The 24,830-nt window shown below is 41.8% G+C and overlaps 2 protein-coding genes across 2 annotated transcripts in view; both read left to right on the forward strand.

Moving 5' to 3' along the window:
* Positions 1-13,877, forward strand: part of LOC138593578 (ras-associating and dilute domain-containing protein-like) — a 30,704-nt gene extending 16,827 nt beyond the window's left edge. The window contains exons 11-18 of the mRNA XM_069664650.1: positions 6,556-6,820; positions 7,122-7,294; positions 8,456-8,600; positions 8,734-8,918; positions 10,967-11,396; positions 11,477-11,691; positions 12,781-12,920; positions 13,005-13,877. Coding sequence (XP_069520751.1) covers positions 6,556-6,820; positions 7,122-7,294; positions 8,456-8,600; positions 8,734-8,918; positions 10,967-11,396; positions 11,477-11,691; positions 12,781-12,920; positions 13,005-13,098 — 1,647 coding nt within the window. The 3' untranslated portion in view covers positions 13,099-13,877. The remainder of the gene's footprint in view (positions 1-6,555; positions 6,821-7,121; positions 7,295-8,455; positions 8,601-8,733; positions 8,919-10,966; positions 11,397-11,476; positions 11,692-12,780; positions 12,921-13,004) is intronic.
* A 1,398-nt stretch (positions 13,878-15,275) lies between these two features.
* Positions 15,276-24,495, forward strand: sult2st2 (sulfotransferase family 2, cytosolic sulfotransferase 2). The gene is made up of 6 exons (XM_069664648.1): positions 15,276-15,440; positions 20,770-20,981; positions 21,443-21,569; positions 22,281-22,375; positions 22,466-22,646; positions 24,066-24,495. Exons 1-6 carry the CDS (start codon positions 15,302-15,304, stop codon positions 24,173-24,175), a joined length of 864 nt encoding a protein of 287 aa, XP_069520749.1. The 5' UTR covers positions 15,276-15,301; the 3' UTR covers positions 24,176-24,495.
* The last annotated feature ends 335 nt before the right edge of the window (positions 24,496-24,830 follow it).

Consider the following 24,830-nt stretch of genomic DNA (forward strand, 5'->3'; position numbering starts at 1 on the left):
GGGTGGCTCCTAATGTTAAACATAGAGAAAGATCACTGGATTCTGCACTTTAGAGCATTTCAGCATTTCCTTGTCTTGCTTCAGTCACACTCTTTTATAGACGCAGCAGGCAACTGTTCTTATAGTAAACAACCTTAAATGGAGTGTACGCTCTCTACCAAGGAGCAGCAGATAAACAGCTAAACAGCAGACAGACAAAATTAGCAGTTAGCTGTGAACGTTAATGAGCATGTGGTAGGCTATTAAAAGAACGTATTTGTATAGAGAGAGCAAAAGGGAGCTAACAGGAGAGGGGATATAATGTAGATGTTTGGTGGCCAGAAACACAACTCCAAATATATGAGAATGTTGCAATGTCTGCATGATTTATAATAACATAATTCATTTCTAACAAGTCCGCCCGAACAATTCCTGTCATGTCAATATTGCAGGTACAAGACGTTCCTCTGCCCCCCACTGGTCAAGTAATGTAACTCTGCTTTCATTTAAAAATGGGGAAGACAACTTTGGAGAAACTATGAGAAATTTAGTTTATGAAAGTATCCAGCCTTAAAAATGCTAAAAACCATACCAGAACACATGAACCAGTACTTCCCCCTCACTACTGGGGCAATGCAACTAGCTAGCTAGTTTTAGCTTGTAAAGGAGGCCACTCATGTGCGATGACAGTACAGACAGACTGCACTCTGGTAGAATGAAATGACTGGAAAGACTTATAACAGGCCTAGAAAACATTTTTTCCTGTATTTTATTTGCATGCTGTCAGAATGAGAATTTCATCAACTATAAAAAAGATAGAGATAAATAAGGGGTGTTGATTACAAAATGTGGTTGAAAACTTGCTAAAATAGAAGTCTATTGCTGCATCATCCCCCCTAAAAAGAAAAATACTTATCTGCTCTAAGCAGAGATTTACTTACACCACAGGATATCTGGGTAATAAAGTCCTCAAAACTTTCCTCATGTTTCCAATTATGTCTCCCTGTCTATGAAAGTAAAGATCATAACTTTATTTCTGTAAATTGTGCAAGGTCTGTCCTCTGCTGCATTCTCACTGAGAGTTGCTTGGGAAAAGAGCAAATGGTATTTCATTGTAGCCACAGTTTTTCACTAAAGCACCACACCCATTACATGGAATAGAGCCGGGAAAGTTCCAGACACATTTCCATTTGAGCTGTGTGGGTGTGGGTAAAAAGACCATCCAAAAATGACTAATGGGGAGATTGGCCTTTTCTGTTCATACAAGCTGACATTTCCTCCTCAGCCAGTAGCTGAACTCGACATGATAGCTGAGCTGCGTATCCACTCAGATTCTCTCCTGCGCAGCCCCGCCAATGACCTGGATGTTCCAAACCACCAAGGCCCAAAAGTAAAGGAAGCCATGTCTAATATTGAGCCACATCAGAGATAGCATTAGCACAGCGCTGGCCTGTTAGCAACTGCCAAACCAAGGTCTCACATGTCCTGCCAGTTGGAGTTCAGATGGACTTTGTCCCTGATGTGTCAGATTTGAGGCATCTTCTATGTCAGTTTCCCTGCAGGAAGGAAGTCACTGATATCACCTTGTATCTCCAAAGAGGAAACTATAGGAATTCCTCAATAGTTGCTGCACAGCGCGCTTTAGACAGCACATTTTGTGCTCAATGCAGGAGGATGTGGTTGTCTAACTACCTGCCTCAGAAAGCACTCGTTTCTCTCAGCAAGTCTGTCTGATGAATCAAATGACTTCCAGATGTGGTTTGTCAGTAAATCCATAAATGATCCAGAAATAAAAAGCACTCCGCTCCTGGAGTTTTAACTTGAAAGAATTTATTCAATTGCCATTCATGTCTGAATTCCCCTGGTCTGAGTTCACCGATGTGCTCCCAGGGAGACATGGGCTGGGTGCATCTTCAGTACAACAGATATGTTATATGATGCAACTGTTAAATCTCCTGCAGATGACTGAATTAAAAGGTGTTTTAGTGGAGTCACAAATCACAAATTTCCTCGACATTTCTCTTCAGTATTTAAGTAATTTAAAGTAATTCTGTAAATTAAGTAATTTGATTTTATTAAAGTTTATAGAATAATATGTCCAAATCTGTGAATTCCAGTAGTAGTAGTTATTAAACCTGGATGCTAGTTTTACATGTTTTTACAGTTTTATATGTTGGGGTTAAAGTGAGTCACAGGTACAAAAAAGTTTTCAGGGCAACTTTTTGCAACTTACAGGTTGAAATTGTTATGAAAAGTGACATTTCAGAAGGTAAGAACGTTCTTTATCTTTACTCTCTTTAAAGCCACCAGACTCCATTTACATTCACACAACATTGCAATCAAACGCACTGGTGGAGGCAGCAGTTGACGATAGCAACTCCTGAGTTCTGTGAGGTAATATTACTGTCTCTGTGAATGGAGTCTGGTTGCTTTGAAGAGAGCAACGTAACGGCTGTTTCTGGTTAAGTTCAAGCATCTCACCTTGACAAAAAGATCTTTATCTGTTGAGATCCTTTCCAAGATGTTGTCAGACACTTAGATAATAATCTGAGCTTGTGACTGGAAGAAAGTAGAACTTAGTTGACGTGCTTTTATCAAGTGCACTTGCCCAAAAAATTAAGCCTGTCTTGTGTCTTGTGGCTGCTGGGTAAAGAGATCTACAGCGGTAATTCCAACGTTCTTTGTACCCGTTGGTCATTTAGACCCTAAAATATCTCTAATAAATATGGCCGAGGTTTAAAATACCAATCATACTGTACCATTTAAGGCCATTTAAGTCCTTAAAGCAGCGGCTCAGCTTCAGTTCCAGCCTGGGTCCTTTGCTGCATGTCATACCCCTCTCTTACAGCTAACTTTCCCGTCTCTCTACAGTTGTTTCACTCTCAATAAAAGCAAAGAAAAGCTTTAACAAAAACAACTGAATTACATGTTTTATCAGTTTTATCTGGAAGGCAAAGATCTGTAGTTGCACATTAGATTGATGGATTGCTTCCTCTGGATGTTCAAAAATAGAGTAATGAGTGTGTGAGCTGTGTGATTTGGAAATGTGTATTGATTCCCATTTCCTTTATTTATTGTATAATGTTGATTCAAAAGTGGCTGAACAGACGCCTGATTTATTCTGGTGGGTAGATGAGACAATCAAAAAGTGGAATGGCTGTTTCATTTTAATTTGTGTAATTTGCCACTTTTGTCTCAAACGCCTGGAAGAGAATTACTGAGATTACTGATGAGGACGATGTAACTGTGTGGATGGAGAGAGCTGCTAATGTGGGTACGCAACCTTTTCAGTGTTTTCCTATAGTTGGCCTGTTTGGTGTGTTTTTCTTGGTCCAGTTGATCCAGGCCGCGTCGTGTCATCCATCATGACTGCCACTTCACAGCAGGCTCTAATCCACATCTTTCCTGGACTGACAGAACAGAATTTGTGTGGAATGTGGATGTCAAGCTGAGCAGTAACCTGGCTAAGACCTGATGATTTACTCGAGTATCTAACCTTTCCTTTCACCATTTGACAAGGTGATTGATGTCTGTGCTTACAGCAGTGCAGCCAGTCTGACCCAGAATAGATGCTGGTTGAAGACTATGAGATTTTAATGTTCCAGGTTGTAAACAAGGCAGGCAAGAGGAGACTGAGCTGTGTTATTTGTTTTCCTGACCTCTTGTGCTGTGATCAGCTATTACTACTGAGTTGTGATTGGCTAGCACTTGTGTCTTCAAGTTTGCATTCAGAAAGCCCTTTCAACCAGAAGAACAATAGACCGCTGTTGTAAAAGTTCATGTTGGATGATTTTTTTGGTCAGTCTTTCCCTGAACCTAAACAAGGAGTGCTTGTGCATTAAAACAAACCAAATTGAAACAGTTTCAGAGCGTTAAGCATGTACTTGGTTAGGGTTTAAAAAAAGATCCTAGTATGGGCATTTACTTTCATCATAAACTGTATAAATGAAGTGGACGTAGCTTTTGGTTTTAGGGTGAAGTAAATTCAGAAGTGCCTTTAATCTGCAATCTTCCAATGGCTAGCAGGGGGCGACTGCATTTGATGCAAAATGGGTAAACAGCTCAGTCTGTAGGGACTTGGCTTGGGAACCGGACGGTGGCCGGTTCAAGCCCTGGTACGGACCAACCATGGAGTTGGATCTGGTAGCTGGAGAGGTGCCAGTTCCTTCCTGGCCTCTGTCGAGGTGTCCTTGAGCAAGGCACCGTATCCTCCAACTCCTTGGGGCACATGTCCGTGTGCAGCCCCCTCACTCTGACATCTCTCCATTAATGCATGGGGTCATAGGGTCCTGTTTGTGCATGTGTATATTTCGGGCCTATGTTTGTGTAGCAGGAAAAAATCGAATTTCCTCTCTGGGATTACTAAAGTATGTCTTCTTCTTCTTCTAAAATGTTTAATTATATGAAACAAGGTTAGAAAAAGTCGATTAACTACTTTAGTAAACATTTTCCTAATAAGTTTATGGGCTCAAAAATTGGTTTTAATCCTTCTTCAATAGGGCATGATGTTTATTTTGTAAATTACCGCCCAATTTAGGGTGAACTCAAGGATAAAGCCGGGTGTGCTTAGGGCATGGCTACCCATGATTGGCAAGTCTCTACCATGTTGTCAACATGTATAGAGATGTAACAAGGTCCAAAAATTCTCACTTCTGGTTCCAAAAAACAAGATGGTGACAGCCAACATGCCGAACAAGAGGTAAGAGTCGAAAGGGGGTTTACAACTGATCAGTGACGTCACTGTTGCTACGCATGCTTCTTATACAGTCTATAGTTTCACCAGTGTTGTGACCAAGTCATCTTTGCTCAAGTCCCAAGTAAGTCTAGAGTCATTTGGTCCAAGTCTCAAGCAAGTCTCGAGTCATTTTTTCTTGGCCAAGTTAAGTCAAGTCACAGCTTATGTCAAGTCAAGTCGAGTCCTTAGTGAAGGCAAGTCCCGAGTCAAGTCACTTTTTTTCACCCAAGATAACAGGCAGTTTGGAGTGTTCAGTAAATGATCAGTAAAATGGATGTTAGTGTTGCAACTAATGTTAAAGCTATCAATGCTACAGTAAATTAAATCAATCAGATAACGCTACGTTACTGGCTGTTCCGACAAACGTTAGTGAACAGATAGTATCTGGCTAATGTTAGCTAACATCAGCCCTCACACTTATCGATCCCAATGAGTCTTCAGATGCAAAACAAAGTTTGACTGAGGAGTTTGACTGACAGCCAGTCATCCACTCATGACAATCACATACCAGGGAGCTTTTTGAGTCGTCCAATCATGATTCCCAGTTTGAGAGTTAGACAGAAACTTGACAACATTGAATTATATCATTTTATATTATAACAGCTAACATTCAGAGTTATGAACATGCAAGTCAACCGAGTAGTCATGCCTTAAGGTCTTAGCGGAACAAATTTTATTCTCTTGCTCACCTTTTTTCTTTTTTTTTTTTTACCTCCCATCCAGGGCAGAAAGTGCCAGAAAGCCCTTACCATGACAGAAAGTGACACTGGCCCTGCTATGTAAAGAGTGCAATCAAATCTAAAACCAAACAGAAGTGGTAACATTATCTTAATCTCTGTTTATCTGGGATATTTCATGGTTGTTCATCCAGTGTGAGGTTAATTGCTGCGGGATGGAAAACAAAAGGCGCCACTGGTGAGCAGCTATTCCATCTGAAGACATGTCATGATGGATACAGAAGGACTTTAACAGGCTTGTGGTCAGACTGTGTGTTTTGTTGTCCATCACAATGAACGCACAAATAAGCAGACGACACAGAATACACTTTTTGACTGTGTAATAATGCATGCCGTGGATGCATGTGGTAATCCCAGAATGAATGGATCCTCTCTGGCTTGGCTCTGCTGAGTGATATTTTCCAACCAAATCGCTGCAAGATTATTTGACTTAATGTTTGCCCATTTCCATTGTCTCACGTGTGATGGGACTGGGAGCCTTGGCTGTGTGTTCTAATGTTCATGTTCTGCCTTCCCTGCCTGCGGCGCCTTACAGTAAAATGTAAAATGATCCTCTCAGGGTGGATTCCTTCAGAACTCTTCACTCAGCAGCCCTGTTGCAGCACCATGCCAAGCCCACATCAGCCATATTCAGCTTTTTAGGAATGTGGATCTATGGCTGGCGCTGGCCTCGGAAGCTTGGTGGGTGTAAGAGTGAGATTGAAGGGGAAGGGGGATGTCTGTGTACAATTAGCCTGAACAAAGCTATCGTTGTCCTGGCTCGCTCTAAAGAGCAGCGACGACCTTTGGCTGCAGAGGAGGAAATGTTACAAACTCTATCTCTCTTATTTCTGCTGATTTCTCTTCCTAAGTGGCTGTGTTGTAGTGAGAGAAACACAGAGATACAGACGTGCAGAGGCAACATGGGTGGTCTGAAATCTGCATTAGAGGATTACATATTTGGTTTATTCCAGCGATCAGAACATCCACCACATATTGTTAACTTTTCCAACCTCAAATTGACCCACAGGAATTGTCAACCATCTGCGATTCCACATGGACGAGTGAGTCACCCTCAGGCTGAGCTGCACAGTTCCCTTTACTCAATCAATCCTGTCTCATCAGGTCCTCTACCCCATCCTGCCGGGCCTTCTGGACTGCAACATAATCAGAGGGTGTCTTGACCTGGAGGTGACTGAAGAAAGTGCTGGGGTCCTGGGTAAGGGTGGGCTGCAGGTCCCTGGTGAGATCCAGCAGCTTGAGGAGGTTCTGACCGAGACCTGGAAACTACTGTCAGACTGTGAGCTCCACCCAGAGATCTCCTCACAGTTGATCGGCTACCTCTTCTACTTCATCAATGCATCACTCTTCAACTCCCTCATGGAGAGAGGTACCAATGCATCACTGCTTACAATGAGCCAGTTACTGGCTACTTGTGTTGAACAAACATTACCACAGCAATCTGTCAACGGGCATAGAAGCTGAGCAGCGTATCCAACCTTCCATCCTAATATGTTCACAACTGACTCCAAAACACGTTACAACCAAAAGGCCAAGCTTTAGGTGCAAAGCTGTACCTCACAAACCAATGGATGACAATACAGTTATAAGGTCCTCTTCAGTGTATGCTGTAGACCTTGGGCTAAGAAAAGAGATGATTTTATAAATGAATATCTCCTGATGTATTACAGGCTCTGAGCGAGGCTTCTATCAGTGGTCCAGAGGCGTTCGCATGCGGTCCAATCTTAACTTCCTCCTGAACTGGGCCCACACAGCTGGAATGGGAGAACTGGCCTTGAAGCATACACACACACTTTCGTCTGCAATTAATCTGCTGGCTACACCTAGAAAGAATTTACTACAGGTAATACACACACACACACACACACACACACACAGAAACATAGAGATTCATTAACTATAAATCATCCCCAGAACATGACAGCCTCAGGAGCCAGAGTGGATGAAAAATGATACTGTATGTGCGTGTATGTGTGGCTATAACTCATAAGTGTAACTCCACTTTATAGTGTAATATAACTATAGAATACTATAGTAATGTAATAATTATATATTTTAGTTTTTATGTCGTAAATTAGAAATGAACAAATAAATTGCAGACAAAAAGTTTTCATCCAAAACCACAAACAATCAAAATTTTAATCATATTCAAACATCAAACAACAACTGTGTAAATTCAAAATACTTCTGCTGTGTGCGAAAATAATCTAGCAAAGCAGATTCGCAACACAACATCACAACACAACTCTTGTTGTTAGCTAGCAGCCGCATGTCAGCTCTAGCTAACGTTAGCCATAGGCACACAGAACATTTAGAACATGACAGAAGCGCTAACTTACAATATTAATGCAGGTTGTTCAGACAGTCCTAATTTATTCTTCTAAACATCCCCATTACCCTCTTTGTTTGTCCTTAACCGTGTTAGCACTCTGCATCCTCACTGCTAGCTTAGCTGTCTGTGTGTCCTCACATCACCCACATTAAACGTTGTTGCATAAATTAAAATATGAATATGTTTTAGGTTTTTAAATATATATTTGAGCCACTTTAATGTATCTATCTGGGGCTTAGCTTTGTTCAGTGGGGACAAACCCTGCTAGCCCCTCTCTCCTGCTGCTGTTATGCAAAATATAAAGTTATTAACTGAACTTTCAACTTTTTTTATTAGCTATATACCATTAGTGACGTCCAGACTACCAGTTTATTAAGTGTACATATTTGAGTGCTAGAGTTGGCCGTAGGTCCTGATCATTGTGGCTCACAGAATCAAAAAGTTGAAGTGTACAACAGAAACCATGGATGTAGACATTGCATGCGTATTAGAGTGTAAGGCTTTTTTTTGGACCAGGCAGTGTATATTTATTAAATGAACATAGTTTTTGCTTCAGTAAGATTCAGTAAAAAAATCACAAAAAATAGTGAAAGTAAAAGTTAAATGTAAAGGGAATACACAGTAAAACACATGATCATGATTCCAGGTGTGTGCATGTGTATGTCTGTGTAGAGATCTTGGGTGTCCTTGCGGTCTGACTATCCTGCCCTGAGTCCGGCCCAGCTGAACCACCTGCTGAGTCTTTACAGCCCAGTGTCTCCCTTCAGACACACCTGGACTCCATCTGTCATTGACCAGGCTGCAGCGCAAAAAACTGGTGAGAGGTCGACAATCTGGTCACCTTCTAAATTATACCCACCTTCAATCACAGCAATTATTGTGAATATGATAATCCGCTAAATTCCTACAATTCTATTTTAATGCAATATCTCCCTTCCTTCCTTCCTCAGATGAAATCCTGGAAAGTTTTGACACCCATCATCCTCTGGTGCTGCCAGACAGCGGCTACCAGTTCCAACTGAGAGGGGCGGTAACAGATTTCGCCCTGATTGAAGAGCTGGACAAGCTCAAAGAGTTCATCTCCAGCTTTTATGACTCACAGCACCATGAGGTCATCGATACTGATGAGCAAAAGGTACAACAAATGCCATTCATGCCTTTTGATATATTGTTGCCACTAGTCGCTACGTATTAGCGTAGCATTTCCACCATCTTGATTTTGTTTTTGCAGCATTATATGAATAGTTTTGCTTGTTGGCACAAAAGAAAAATTACAGCTGAGGCTGATCAGAATGAGTTTAGGTTTCACAGAAACAAAGACTGAGTGGGAATTTCCAAATGTCATAGTTACCCGGTCGATATACAGTATCCATTCATCCATTATCAATACAGCTTATCCTGTAAAAGGTCGTGGATTATTTGCAGAGAATTACGACTGGTTAAGATCACAGAAATATGCAAACAAAGATGTTTTTCAAACCTCAAATAATGCAGAGAAAACAAGTTCATGTTCATGTTTTTTTATTACAGCGTTTATGTGTCTTGGCGTGCCCTCCACCAGTCTCTCACATTGTAAGGCGACAGCGCTAACCACTGCACCACCACCCAGCAAGCAATTTTGCGGCTAATAGAAGGCTAATAAAAGGCTAATAGCCACCAATACATAGACCTGGCGTCTGGGCTAAAACACGGCAAAATTTGGGCTGTCAGTGAAAGTTTAGTCAGTTTGAAAACTTGGATCGTAGACGTTTGTGTTTAGACCACATTTCACCTGCTTCTGTCACAAGATTCATGACACATTCACAAACATTTAGGGCAATTTTAAAGTCTAAAAGTGGCTGAAATTATTATATAAGTAAGCAGTGCATCACAGTCAGTCAGGGTTTTTTTTGCAAAAATGGGTTAACTTGGACTCAATCGCCCATCAGCTGCACTTAAGCCAAGTTCTCATCCCTGTCGACCACCAATTCTCTTGTTAATCACATGTCCATTAGGTATTAATGAACTACGTCAGCATCCAGGGGTCGTTCAGCCTTCACAGTCAGAGCTGCACAGCCTAAGTACCTGGGCATGCTCAGTCTTCTTTTTTCTTCTTCTGTGGGGAATGTTTAAAACTGTTCCCTTTACGATGTCTCTGAATCTTCTTTTTAACATCACACAGCCCATAAAGCGCAGTGTTTATGATTTTTGTATGAAAAATAAAATGTGTTGAAATGATGTCTTTGTGTAGACAGGATTTCACACACCACTGCACAATGATTTTGGAGTAATGAAGCTACAGTCATCACTTTCATCACTCTTTCATTGCTATGATGAACAAATTAACAAAAGGATAAAACAAAAAAGTGTTCCTGACACGTTGATGTCGTCACCGTATTTTAGCCAATTGAGAAAAGGTTGAAATGAGGTCTTAGATGTCCAAATGAACCAAATTTCAATGTTGAAATCCCGGTTGGTGCTCACTGGGTATTAGGCACCAAAGCATCTGCTAAAGATAATGCTATTTTGCCTGATGTTTAGACAAGCTACACGTAGCCTCTGAATCGTGGCTATACATAAACCATGTCAAAGAAATTAAAATAAAAACCTTGTAATCAATGTTGACTTTGCTTACATGGTGGGATATCAAACATGTTACAAGCTATGTGAGCAAATTAAATCTGTTTTATTAAAATTTGGGCTACACATAGCCGAACTAAAATCAGGGCTATATCGAGCCCAAACGTAGCTGTGCATGCAGCCCCCATCTGATATTTCTCTATGTGAAATATATAAAACATATATAAAGACATTGTAAGGTGTTGTTTTGTAATCAACAAATGTCAACCTCATGGCGGACGTAGGATGCTTCCTCAGGGAAATATAAATATACAAAATTTGATGCCATATTTCAAAGTTTGTTCTGTAGTATAACAGTTGCAAACCTACATATTGATATTTTTTATCTGTCACCAAAATATATTCAGTTTCAGTAATTTAAAGCCGGTGTTACTTTTTAAATGGCTTGGAAAGTTCTGCTTTTGAAATATTTCCACAAATCTGTTAATTCCACGATGCCTCACCTTCCTAACGTCACACCCTTAGATTATTTTCATTCTCATTTTAATGGTCCCATTTAAAGTAAGCAAGTTTAAATTATTTATTCTAACTAAGCCAAATTGTCTCATTTTATTTGTCTTATAGGTTGATACCAATCTCTCTGAGGCTGAACTGACTAAGATGGATGTCCTTCCAGTAGCCAGTGAGGAGTCCTTGGATACATCACCAGCAGAGATGGTCTTATCTAATAACCTCCAGTCCCCTTCCTCTACCTCTGTTGCCTTACCTCCATCACCTCCTTCACCACACTCTCCTCCCTCAACCCAGTACTTGAATGAGATCGGCTCCTGCGGTGCCCTCCTTTTGTCCCATAAGCTCAGAAATCTGGAGATGCAGTCCAGAGGGACGGACAGAGGCTCAGTCAGGAGGTTGACTCTGGAGTCGTCCTGTCTCCCCACCCCACCCAACACCCCCCACATCATTCATCCTATTGATTTGGTGAAGGCGGATAAATGGGTGAAGGGTGAAACCGAGACACTTCCCTGGTCCTCTGGTGTGGATGCACACGATAAAGGTATAATATCGAGATAAGTCACCATTCTGCCGTACATCTGTAGTGAAAGACAACTGATCATGTCCTGTTTTTCTCCTCAGGTGGATTAGTGTTTGAATGTCTGTCTGCACTGAAAGGAGACTCTTTGAAATCAGAGTACCCCAGTTTGAAGAGGCTTGTTAAGCTTAAAGAGGAAGAGGAGAAGCAGGAGGAGGAAGAGGCAGAAGACCACTATGATGACAGTGATTATGAGCTTTTTAGCTTGGAGCTGGAGCGAGGTGCATGTGGAGTTGGTCTTGCTCTGATTGACACAAGGGTGAGTGAAAGAGTCATTTTCAGTTAAACAGCAATTAAATATTTTAAACATACAAAGAGCTACCTATCATGAGTACACCATCCCAGTACTCAAAGTGCAATGCATTCTGCCATAGTTGTCCGACTGAATGTACTTATGCACTCTCTTTATAAGTGTAAGAACAAAAGATAGAGACATAGTGTACGTCATGAGCTAAAAACCTATCCAGTACTCATATAAGTTAATAAGTAAGTAAAATATTAAATGCTGTATGATGGTGCTATACGGCTCAGACTTAACTGGCAATGTTGTCAATGAAAGTATGAAGTCACTACTGAGTTAAACAAGATTTAAAGTGGTAATCTCTTCGTTCTCTTTGGGGCCACCTGTGGCAATAAAAGGCAATTGCGGGAGCACACTTCCCAGATATCCAGAGAGTGTTGCATGTGTGACGTCCATGTCCGGTTGTAACTCTTGATTTTCCTGGCTAACGGCCGCTTTCCCTTTCAGACTGCTTGTCTTCATCTGAGCGTCGAGTTTGTTTCTTTTTCCTTGGATTTTCACTTATTGTTTAAGTTGTATCTGTAGCCATCCATCTTTTCTTTGTTTGTTCAGCCATAGTAGATTACTGTTTACTCACAACACTTGCAGAGACTGGAAAAGCAGCCGCTTAGCTCCGCCTACCCTCTCTGGCAGACCAACCACTGCTGGCTGATGGAAAACGCGTCACTAACTGGGCACCGCTTGTAATTTTGTCCACGAAAGTCACACCAGACACCCAGTCTGTAATACTGCAAAGGCTTTCACCAGTGGGCCATAGGCTCAGTCACCATTGTGTTACCTCATTCGGTGATAGATAGAGACTTAACAGACATTTATTTAAAAGAAAATCTTTGAGATTATTACTTTAGAATTATTGCTAGCCTTAACAAAACACAACCACACAGATCACATAAAATGACAATTGTTAACCTTTAATGAAAGACATCAAACTTTTTTTAAGTTACCAAAACTAATTCATCGCATTAAAGAGATGTTATCGATATCTGGTAATGCAGTTTCAAACAGGGAGCATTTTTATCGGTTAATCTTTTGGACCTCATCTTCCAGGACACTTCCTTGAGGGTGAAAGGCGTCTTCATCCGAGCAGTGGTCCCGGACTCTCCTGCAGCCCGGTGTGAGAAGCTGTTAGCAGGAGATAGGATCCTGGCTGTTAACGGGGTCAGTCTGCTTGGAATGGACTACCAGAGGTAAGAATGATTTATGTCCAAATCAAGGCAAACATGCGTTCAGTTTCTTATTTTTTCTCTCTCTTTCACCTGTTTGTCTGCTAGTGGAAAGGAGCTGATCCAGTCATCAGGGGACAGACTGAGGTTACTGGTGGCCAGATCTGAATGGATGGCCAAAGCTATAAAGGCTGAATGCTGACAGCACTTCTAACAGAGACATTGAATGCACCATGAGCAAACTTAAAGATGACTAGAAGAGCTTGTTGAACATTCACCAGTGCTGCCTTTTGTTTTCTGGACACTTCTATTCAGAGGCTTAACGCTGACTTCTTTTTACACAGTATAATTAAACTCTTCAGAAGTCTACTTGTTTAACAACTAATTGCTTCCAATCGCAAAGTCTTCCATACAATCACCCTGAAAGCCACCACTAGAAGGACCACAGTAGTGACACACGCTTGTAATAAAATATGCATCCTTTAAAAGAAACCTCAGCATGTGTCGGCCAGTACAAGCTGATGCTGTACAAGCCTGCATGAGACTGGTACATTTAGATGCTTGATCAGCTTTTGGTTCTAAAAACACGACCCAATATCTGAATGATCTATCTCTTCTGCTGCACTAAACAAAAGCTACTGTGTCCACCACAGGAGAAAGGATGCCTCAGTGAAGAAACAATAAGTCTCGCCATGAGCTCTTTGTAAGGTCTGTCTGATATAGCAGTATGCTGATAACATTTCATCTATGCAACACTACATTTCTCATTAGCTTTAAGCAAACAAGTTATTTTATGTTTCTTCATTAACAGGATCGTTTTATGAGCTCTTATTATCCCAGGTTTGTCCACAGTCACAGAAAGTGAGTCCACCAGTATTTTTCCTTTAAGCTAGGGTTCAGATTTTATTACTATTTTTGACTGTTTATTTTAGTTGGCTCATGTTTGTCTGTTGTTCCAGCAATAAATACTTGTTAACCCTTCACTTGTGTAATTTCTATTCAGTCACAGTGAAACATTGATTAGGGAACATTTCCAGCATAATCTTTCTGTCTTCTTTCTTTCATTTGTGAAACAGGTGTGTGTGTGTGGGGGGGGGGGGTATTTTAGGGTGGAAATAATAATTTCCCTTCAATCAATTCTCTTAATTGCTTTATTCACATGTGACAACAGTTACCTGCAAAAGACTAACGACTATAATACACAAGTAGCAACGCTGGGGTCTAAAGTAACTCGGGTAATGATACGTAGCTTTCACACTCCACCACCTTCCCAGGTATACTCCTGGTCTCCCACGCCACCTAGTGACTGTAACACAACATAACACAGACTGAAACAATGACACCATTGACACCTCTAGTTACGTTTTGCACACCATGGTGTCACCTGATTTATCAGGAACAAAATCATCAGAAAAACATTGGTTTAAAGCAAACAAACATCTGCATCATCCTCTTATAGATGAGTTTGTGGTCACTTACAGTGTACACAGTGTAATACTTTTATAAACTTGATTTGATAATCTTAAACTTCAAACAAAAGCTAATACTTAACTAGAAGAGGGACAAGCTGCATGCTATGTGACTGCATGTCATAAACTGATGGACACATATCAATACATTATAATATAATAATTATTGGCTACTTTTATTTTTTTTTTAATGTTGTGTTGTTGTGTTTAATATTTGTTGCCAGATGAAAATTGTGCTTTGATGCTATGGTGAAATTGTTTTAATATAACTTTCTTGCCAATAAAGCCATTAAATGTAACTGAATTAAATTGAATATATCAACGGAGATGCAACAATACGGTGTGATTTGACTCTGCGGGCCAGATTTAACTGGTAGCCTACACGAAACTACAAGCCTTTAGTCAAGCCAAACCTTCTAATCGCATTCCTTCTTGCAAAATCTGCCTCTGCAGGAGAGAGAGAGACCGGAAGAGATGTGACATTCATGTGGTGTCGGAATAGTTGTCCAATGGGAAGCATCACGTTAGGACTCCCTCAAGTCTGAACAACAATACAGAAAGTGAGAGTAATTTTAGTACCCCAATTACCAAGACTTGACGTCATATTACACGAACCATGGTATAACCAAAGTAAAGATTGGCATGATTGTCAAAAAGTTTTTGGGTTATTCCCGCATTGCATATTTTTTAATACGTTATGAAGTTATAACAATTAGTTATAATGTAAGTGTGAGTGACCGAGGTTATTTCCTTGCAAAAAATATATTTAAATGTTATATCCATGTTATAATTAGAGCTTGTAAACACACCGAAGACGAAAAAAAGAACAATTTAGCAACTCGGGAAATGGGACAATCCGAGGAGCTCGCGAATGCAGCATGTTGCTTTGGCCATTCGAGCTGCAGTGATTTTTGCTCTTTTGTTTTGCTTTGAACTATGACTGAGGCAGAGTTATACACGCTGTACAAGGGGGTCTTTTTGCCTTCAAGTCTGCATCCTCCACAGAGCCTCAAATACTATGAGGACTTTACTTTCCGCCCTGATGATATCCTTATTGTTACGTATCCCAAGTCAGGTAAGCTGTCACTGTTTCTTGTTTAATGCGGGGTTCGTGAAAAACATGCATAAGAAGTTGCCATTGTATTGTTAGTGATGTCAAATGTAGCAGGTTGCTGCAAGGGATATTTGCAGACCGCGTTTTCGTACTCAGAAGTGTAATGTATTCATTTATATATATGATGTATTTTTAAAAAAATAGTAAAAAGTAATTTTACACCCGCCCACTCCCCACGGACAGGGTGTTTTTCTCCGCTCGATTTAAGCCTGTTTGTCTAAAAGAAAGAAATATTTTGATGTTGCATTTTGGTGGTTCGACTCGCTGTAAACATTTTACAATTTTTTAAGTCGTTTATACATCATTTGGCATAACTGATAAAGCCAGTGTAGTTAATGGACAAAGTAACAAGCGTGTTTGTGCTGCTTCCTGGCGTAGCGTTGGTTACAGACTCCCGGACAGCATCCACAGAGACTTGACAGCACCTGGAACGACAGAAAGGCTGACCTACTTTTAACTAGCCTATGTATTGGCTACATATTGCACTTTGTACCACGTTATGTTAGGCAACGTTTCATATTATCTACTCTAGACATTAATTTCCACCGGAGTTGTTTAGGCGTACTCAATAGAGAGTTATGTCCATATTGAATGGTCTATTTACTACAGGCAGTGCCATTGACAGAAATATTAATTTATGTTAGAATATACTGCCTTGCATAAGTACTCACCTCCCTTGTACTCCCCCCTCCCCCATCGACGGGATGCACACAAAAGAAATTGGTTGCACCTCACATTTGTTAGGAGGTTTCACAGCAAAGCACTCAAATATTTTAATATTTATAATTTCAGAAATGTTGAATACCGTGTAATTCCTCTTCAATGATTTCACAAATAGCATTACAGCACAAAAGCATTTTCAGTCTTCAAGTTGTGGAACCTGCAATGGTCTACACACTGTACATCGGCAACATTACATGCAACTACCCTAAATCACATCAATAAAGCATGGTGTGCAATAAACAAAGTGTCATTTAAAATCTATTATAACATTCACAATCCCTCAGCTAAAGAAATGGCAGGCTGCTTACTATGCCACTTTAAATCAAACTGAAAGTGTAACGCTTGACAAAGCATGAAAACAATGCAGTTTTGCAACAACAAAGTGCAGCAGCAGGTCTCTATTGGAAAATCAGTGCTTCCATCATGAAGCACAGTTTCTACAAGAAGCACACTGATGAATATGTGTGGAGTAATGTAAGCCACGATCCACGGCATCACAATGGCATGGGGTGGTTTTAAACAATGAAACAAATGTCTGTCAGCTCCCTTGAATAAAAAGATACTGTACAGTCGGTCTATTGTTTCCCCGTTACTCGTTATCATCGAGCTAACACTGGAAAACAAGCACTCAACTGTGCAGCTTAAAATCTAAAGAGTAAAGCCTTAAGTATACAATTAAAGGTTTGGTCAGAGCTTTCAACTAGCGTTCAGACCTGGTATCAACATGTGGTTTTTGTGATCGGATCACAAGTGGACAGGTTTAGGTACAGGTGTGAACACACCCAGGACAGATAGAACATGGAACATGGATCAAGGGAATTTGCTAGAACGACTGGCATGAAGACAAGTACAAACTGGCACAGGACAAAGGGAGACGCCACAATTAAAACATGAGGAAGGGAATGACAGGTGAAACCGATTAGGGAGGGGCCAGACAATCACCAGACGCGGAAACACGGGCAGGAAGTAAAGTGATCTGAAACAAGAGGGAACAGGTTACTTTCAAAATTAAACAGGAAATGACAAAAACATGAAAGAACGAGTCAAAAATGGTAACTTAACTAAAGGAAAGAAACGAGACATGACAGTACTCCTCCCTCAAGGGACGGCTCCTGACGGCCCAGGAACATCCGGATGCCATCTGTAAAAGTCATTGATAAGGGACTTGTCCCCAATAAACGATGACTTGACCCACTGCTGCTCCTCAGGTCCGTAACCTTCCCAGTCCACTAGGAATTGTTTCCCTCTGCCTCTGTTGCGGACCCCCAGCAGTCTCTTAACCGTGAAGATTTCTCCGCCATCGAGCATGCGAGGTGGAGGGGGGGGTCTGGACGGAGGCACCATGGAGCTTTCCTTAACAGGTTTAACCCGACTTACGTGGAATGTGGGATGGACCCTCAGAGAGCGGGGAAGGCGCAGGCGCACAGCGGCAGGGTTGATCACTTTCGAAATGGGGAAAGGTCCCACAAACCTGGGACCCAACTTCTTAGACGAGACGTGAATAGGTAAGTCCTTAGTGGATAGCCAGACCCTCTGACCCGGCTGGTACTCTGGTGCAGGTCTCCTCCTGCGATCAGCGCTTCTTTTAAAGCGGTCCTGGCTTCTTAAAAGAGCCCTCCGTGCAGCCTCCCAGACCTGATGACACCTCCGAACCAGCGCATGAGCAGAGGGGACCACCACCTCCTTTTCCGACTCAGGAAAAAGTGGAAGCTGATAACCGTACACACAGTGGAAGGGAGAGATGCCAGTGGAAGCCGTAGGGAGAGTGTTGTGGGCGAATTCCACCCACACCAGCAGTTGTTCCACGAGGCGGGGTTTTGGGCCACCAAGCAGCGAAGACAGGTCTCCATTACCTGATTAAGGCGTTCAGTTTGCCCGTTGGATTCAGGGTGGTATCCCGACGTGAGGCTGACAGTGGCTCCAATGAGAGAACAAAACTCCTTCCAAAACCTGGAGACTAACTGGGGACCCTGATCTGAAACAACATTAACAGGAAACCTGTGGATCTTGAAGACATGATTACATATTGTTTCTGCTGTCTCCGTAGCAGAAGGAAGTTTAGGTAAAGCAATGAAATGAGTCATTTTCGAAAAACGGTCCACCACCGTGAGCACGGTGGTGTTACCTTCAGAGTCCCGCAGTCCAGTAACAAAGTCCAGGGAGATTTCAGCCCATGGCCGGCTGGGAATAGGCAAAGGTTGCAGGAGCCCCATCTGCGCTCTGGAAGAAGTCTTGCTTCGAGCCCAGATAGGACACGCCTCCACATACTCCTTGACATCCTTTTCCATGGCCGGCCACCAGAAGCGCTGCTGGATAACAAAAAGGGTGCGTTTAACACCGGGGTGACAGGTGAACAACGCGGTGTGAGCCCAATGCACCACCTGTGGCCGCTTAGTCTCTGACACAAAGAGACGGTTAGGCGGGCAGCCAGCAGGCGGCGGGTTCTCACCATTAGCTTGCTTAACCTCTGATTCTATTCGCCATGAGACTGCCCCTGCCACACAGTTCAGTGGTAGGATAGCTTCTGGCTCTTGGCAACAGGCTCAGGATCATACAACCTGGAAAGGGCATCCGGTTTAGTGTTTAGGGATCCTGGCCTGAAAGACAAAACAAAATCGAAACGATTAAAAAACAGAGACCACCGGGCTTGGCGTGAGTTAAGTCTTTTTGGGTTCTTGATGTAGTGTGAATTCTTATGATCCGTCCACACGATAAATGGTTGCTGAGTCCCCTCCAGCCAGTGACGCCACTCCTCCAACACCACCTTGACAGCCAGCAGCTCTTTATTTCCCACATCATAGTTCTTTTCTGCCGGTGACAACTTGCAGGACAGAAAGGCGCAGGGATGCATCTTGCTGTCCTCTGCTGATCTTTGGGACAGAACCGCCCCTATCCCCTCGTTGGAGGCATCAACCTCCACCACAAACTGCCAGGCAGGGTCAGAAACGGACAGAATGGGAGCGGTTGTGAATAACCTCTTCAACTTCTTGAACGCCTCCCCAGCCTTGGTGGTCCACTGAAAAGAAGAATTAGAAGAGGTTAATGTATGCAGAGGCGCCGCTACAGCGCTAAAATTCCGGATAAACCGCCTGTAGAAGTTAGCAAAACCCAAGAATTGCTGCACCTTCTTGCGGCTATCTGGAACCGGTCACTCTGAAACAGCTTTTACTTTAGCCGGGTCCATTTGGATCTGTCCCGGGGCTACAATGAAGCCCAGGAACGATACCGACCCGGCATGAAACTCACATTTCTCTGCTTTGACATAAAGATCATTAGCCAGCAGGCGAGTTAATACTTGACGAACGTGGTTCTGGTGTGTCTCCTCATCCGGAGAAAAGATGAGAATGTCATCCAAGTAGACGAACACGAAACTGGCAGATGGCGCAGGAGGCGGTCGAGCCGGGGATGGCGGGCTGTCTCCCATCCGGAACGAGTGCCCCTCGAGGCGAAGAGAGAATGGTGTAGCCCTCCTCTAATCCCAAAATGTAAATTACACTGAACCAAAAATTATCTGCACAGATCAGAGTCACCTGAGAATTTCTCAGGAGCGGCTAATCGGGGCGGCATGGCAGGAAGGACCGTGGGAGCAGCGATGATGGTGCTGGAGGTTTCCGAGATGGTCAGGGTGGCCTTCAATTGAGTTACCAGGTCTTGAATCTGTTTCCCCAGCCGACTAACATGAGAGGTAACCGCCTCCTTGAACTCGTTCTGCTGTGCCGAAAGTTCCTTAACTTCCCGCTTAATGAACGAGACCTGCTCCTCCTGTCTTTCCATCATCTGACTGTGAGAGCTCCCTGATTCTTTCCACTCACTTGTGTCGGCTGGGTTCATATTACGGGCCAGTTCGTTCTGTAACGATCTGCATAGACAAAGGTGAACCCAAAAGCACGACAACAGACTAATAATCAAAAATAGAAAATATTTATTTACCATAATTTCAAATAAACAAAGCACAAGAAATGACAAGAAAGCCTGAACTCACCCTGATATCACAACCTGACTTATGGTAACCAAAATTCTCACAAGAAAGAAAAATCACTCTTTAAAAGAGGAAACTCTAAACTAGAAACAAAACTCCTAATCTAACAAGAAATGAAAATCACTCTAAAGAGAGGAAATCTAGACTTAATAAATAAACAAAGAAAATCTCAAAACTGGCAAAAATGCGGAAACAAAAATAGTCTAACTAGAACTCTCACCGATCTGACTTGGAACATGAAACAGGAACATGGAACATGGAACATGGATCAAGGGAATTTGCTGGAACGACTGGCATGAAGACAAGTACGAACTGGCACAGGACAAAGGGAGACGCCACAATTAAAACATGAGGAAGGGTATGACAGGTGAAACCGATTAGGGAGGGGCCAGACAATCACCAGACGCGGTAAACACAGGGGCAGGAAGTAAAGTGATCTGAAACAAGAGGGAACAGGTTACTTTCAAAATAAAACAGGAAATGACAAAAACATGAAAGAACGAGACAAAAATGTTAACTTAACTAAAGGAAAGAAACGAGACATGACAGTAACTACTCTTTATAAAACCACCTGTTTGCTTGTTTTAGGCACTACATGGATGCAGGAGATAGTCCCTCTGATCATCAGTGGAGGAGATCCAGCCTCTGTTGAGACGCTTCCCAACTGGGACCGTGTTCCCTGGCTGGAGGAGCATCGGGCCTGCGTCCTTAATCTTGAACAGAGGCCATCACCACGCATGTTTACCACACACTTCCGAAACAACATGATGCCACCATCCTTCTTTGAAGTAAAGCCAAAGGTAAAACTGCCACATGACTTTTGTCCCAGATCATGAAGGTTGTCACAGTTTCTAAAGCTTGGTTGATTTTGTGAAACGATTTCAGTTGGGTCAAGTTAAGGCAGTTTTTGGTTAGATTGAGGAAAAGATTATTGTTTTGGTTAACATAATATGTTAATGTTGACTTTTGGGGAAGAAAAAAGAGCAAGCGCAAATTGCAAGAGTTTTGCAAATCTAGGGTCCCTTTCTAGGCACAACCTGTATGCACAGTATACATAAATAAAAACAAATAATAGGGCCCATGTTTAAAAATAGCAGAATACTCCTTTAGCATGTAGTAAAGTCAGACATACTGATGTATACAAGAAATCCTAGGCAACATAAATGTTTTCTGTAATGTCGTGTGATATATCACGCACAATTCGTGTAAAGAGCGTATACAGATCTTTTAATGATAAATTGATGTCATGTGATTACTGCAGGTCATCTATATCATGAGGAACCCCAAAGATGTGTTAACGTCTTCCTTTCACTACTTCGGTACAACATCCTTCCTGGTAAAGCCAGGCCCACAGAGCGACTTCCTGCACAAGTTCCTTAATGGAGAAGGTAAATATTGTTACATCTATACAATGTACATCATTTATTCATTACACAACAAATCACAGTTATTAAGAGGAACCCTCAACTGAACTGTATTTTATGTGGTCACCGTATTTTTGGGTCATTATGACTAACAGGTACAAAAAGTTTTGGAAGTAGATTTCTACATCCAGCAGCTGCCACACGGGTGGTACCAGCTGTAATACAGGTGGTACCAGCTGTAATACAATCCTTGTGGGAAAATGTGCTGATAAAAGAAATGCTTTTGTAAGAGCCTCGTTTGAGCCCAGAGACAGACATTTCATTCCTCTCTTCAAAGCCACCAGACTCCATTAACAAAGTCCTTGCAGAACAAAGTAGTTGCTTGTGTAACACTGCCTCAATCAGTTAGTTTTATTTGTGTTACACAAATATTGTGTTGGATCTGAAGTAACTATCTGATACTCCAATGTCACACGAACAAGCTCATGAATGAGATAAGAGAATGAGATGAATGAGAAAATACGCCAGCGATTCAGAAAACACATCAGCATTTCAGAAAATACGCCAGCATTTCAGAAAACACGTCAGCATTTCAGAAAACACGTCAGCAATTCAGACATGATTTGCTACTGTGTTTTGCACTTCAGGGCCACCATACTTTAAAGTTCAAAACAAAGAAATGACCTGTAATAACATGCATTTTATAACTACTTTTGTGATTTTCTTTTATTCTAGTTATGTTTGGCTCATGGTTTGATCATGTGAAGGGCTGGCTGAATGCTGAGGATAAAGAGCGCATAATGTACATCTCCTATGAAGAGATGATAATGGTGAGATTAAGCAATAAATAATCCTCAGAAACAGTTGTGACCTCACAAGAACACGCAGCCATACTGTGAGATTTGTGTGTTTCTCTGCAGGACCTGAAGGACTCCGTTGCCAGGATCGCTGAGTTCTTGGAGAGATCTCTGGACGTTGCGGTGGTAGAGAAGATAGCAGACCGATGTTTGTTCAAGAAGATGAAGCAGAACAACATGTCAAACTACTCTCTAGTTCCTACTGAATACATGGACCAGACAAAGTCAAAGTTTCTCAGAAAAGGTCAGTTTTAATATGGGTTGTACCCGGCTCAGAGTCCTGTCAGTCAAATCGAATTCAAACTCCAACATTAGCCTTTGTGAGTCTCATGTTTTACCTGTAAGACACATGATCAGAGTTTTCATAAGTGCCAGCCGAAAGCCAAACATTAATTTATTTCCAGTCAACTACATACTCAGGGGGGAATTCACTAACGGTTTGCGCAGCTTTTGCACCTGCAAAACCTGTGCAAATGACACAGAAAGACTCTTTCTGGAAGCACATGCAGAAGATTGAATGCACCCCAAAGTGCGCAAACAGCGTCTCTGTGCTCCGGTGCTGTGTCCTTATTTAAGTGAGTCATTATGCAAACATTCAGGGTAAATTTGGCCCCTTTCTATGCAAATGAGCCTAGTGGCTAAAAGCACCTAATTCACTAACGGCAGCACTAACAGCACCGGGCAGTTACAGTGAAAATATTGCCATCTACTGAGAACTGGTGGTAACTGCGGCTCACCTTTTATAAGGCTGTTACGCTCTGAGTTCCCAGTGACCATGACACCAATTCCACCTTTTGTGTAATAAAAAAAGTGCATTTGTCTGTAAAAACAATCGTAATGCCAATCAGTTCGGGGCTGTGCAAGGCTTAACCCCGAACATGGGACAACACTTCTTCCACGTGTGGAGGATGTCTGGAGTCATTAAGCATGACGAGGATTATTATATATATGGACAAGCTGCTGTTGTGCGCTCGTTTATAAAAATGAAGCTGTGTCAAAGAGAGTGAAACTAGTAAAACACCTGTCGAGACTGGACTTTACAATTAAAAGAGCTGCCCTCTCCTCTCCCTACTACTGCCTGAGAGCGCAGCACCGCGCAGCACCGCGCAGCAGAGCGTGGAGGTGCAGACAGCTTCTCTCCACAATCAGACACAAAACAAGAGCAGGCTGCACGGATCTGTGAAACTTCATGGCAGTGTTTGCGCTTGAATATCATCAGTGAAATTTGCTTTGTGTATCTGACCTTGAGACGAAGCAGATAACGAGGGCAAATGATGCGCTATTTATGGTGCTATCAGCGGCCGCAATTCATTCTTAGTGAATTCCCCCCTTAAGGTTTCATTTCACGTTCCCATAGTTTTAACTGTGTCTTTTAACCAGATGATGTATTATGTCAGCTAGTGAGCTAAGGTCATTTGCAGCTCGATTGGCAGTTTCTGTGAGACACAGATTTTTCATGTGCTTCATTCAGTGTTCTGAGGAACAATAAATTAATCCTCGCAACATTCACTGGAAATAAATACCAATTACCTTTTGAGTATATATGCCATAAACAAGTTACATATTGTCATATAAGTGAGAACAATAATTTGAATTGAAAAACAATTTCAAATATTTTTTTCCAACTGAATTAAGATTCCTTCTTTTGCATGTTGTGTTTCAGGAGTTGCCGGGGACTGGAAGAACCAGCTCACAGGGGCAGAAGCAGAACACTTTGATGCAGTGTACAAAGACAAAATGAAAGATGTCACATACAAATTTGTATGGGATTAAAATACACTTAATGAAAACATTTAAATGGGCCTTTTCCACCATACAGTGATGATACCTGCCTCCAAACATGAGGGGTTACCCTCGTTTTCCATGTGCCCAAGTGTTTTAATTGGTTTGACTTCTGGCAATACTGATCATTAATTCACCAGATACCATGAACTAACACATGCACTAATGAATTGCAACACTAATGCATATACACTAAAAACAAATAGTATGCATATCAATAACCAAGTTATTCTTTGTGGTACTAATGAAATATGTATTAAGTACATAATATACATGAACTGTTAATAAATGCTTTACCTTTTCATTGAGAAGATGGGCTTGTCATTCTTTAGGAGAAAAATGTCTGACAGTTAGACAGTGTGAGATTCAAACAGGCTGATACCAGAAAGGATGTTCGACAGCTTATTGAATGCTATACAGCTGGACCATAGACTGTATAAAAAGATATCTATCTAGATCTATATATCTATATATAGAGTCATATAGCTGGACACAGACGGGGTTAATGAAGCAAGTACAGAAAGGAAACAAGCCGCTCAAAAGAAACACATGAATCACCACCACCAGTATATTTTAAGGTATCTTTAGTAAAGCAATTCCCTTAAAGTTCCCGTGAAACAACAAGCAGAGATCTGTTTTCTGTTTT

The sequence above is a fragment of the Semicossyphus pulcher genome, unplaced genomic scaffold, assembly GCF_022749685.1.
Source record: "Semicossyphus pulcher isolate SPU_LCO1_2020_fin unplaced genomic scaffold, fSemPul1.0.p SCAF_16, whole genome shotgun sequence".
NCBI lineage: Eukaryota > Metazoa > Chordata > Actinopteri > Labriformes > Labridae > Semicossyphus > Semicossyphus pulcher.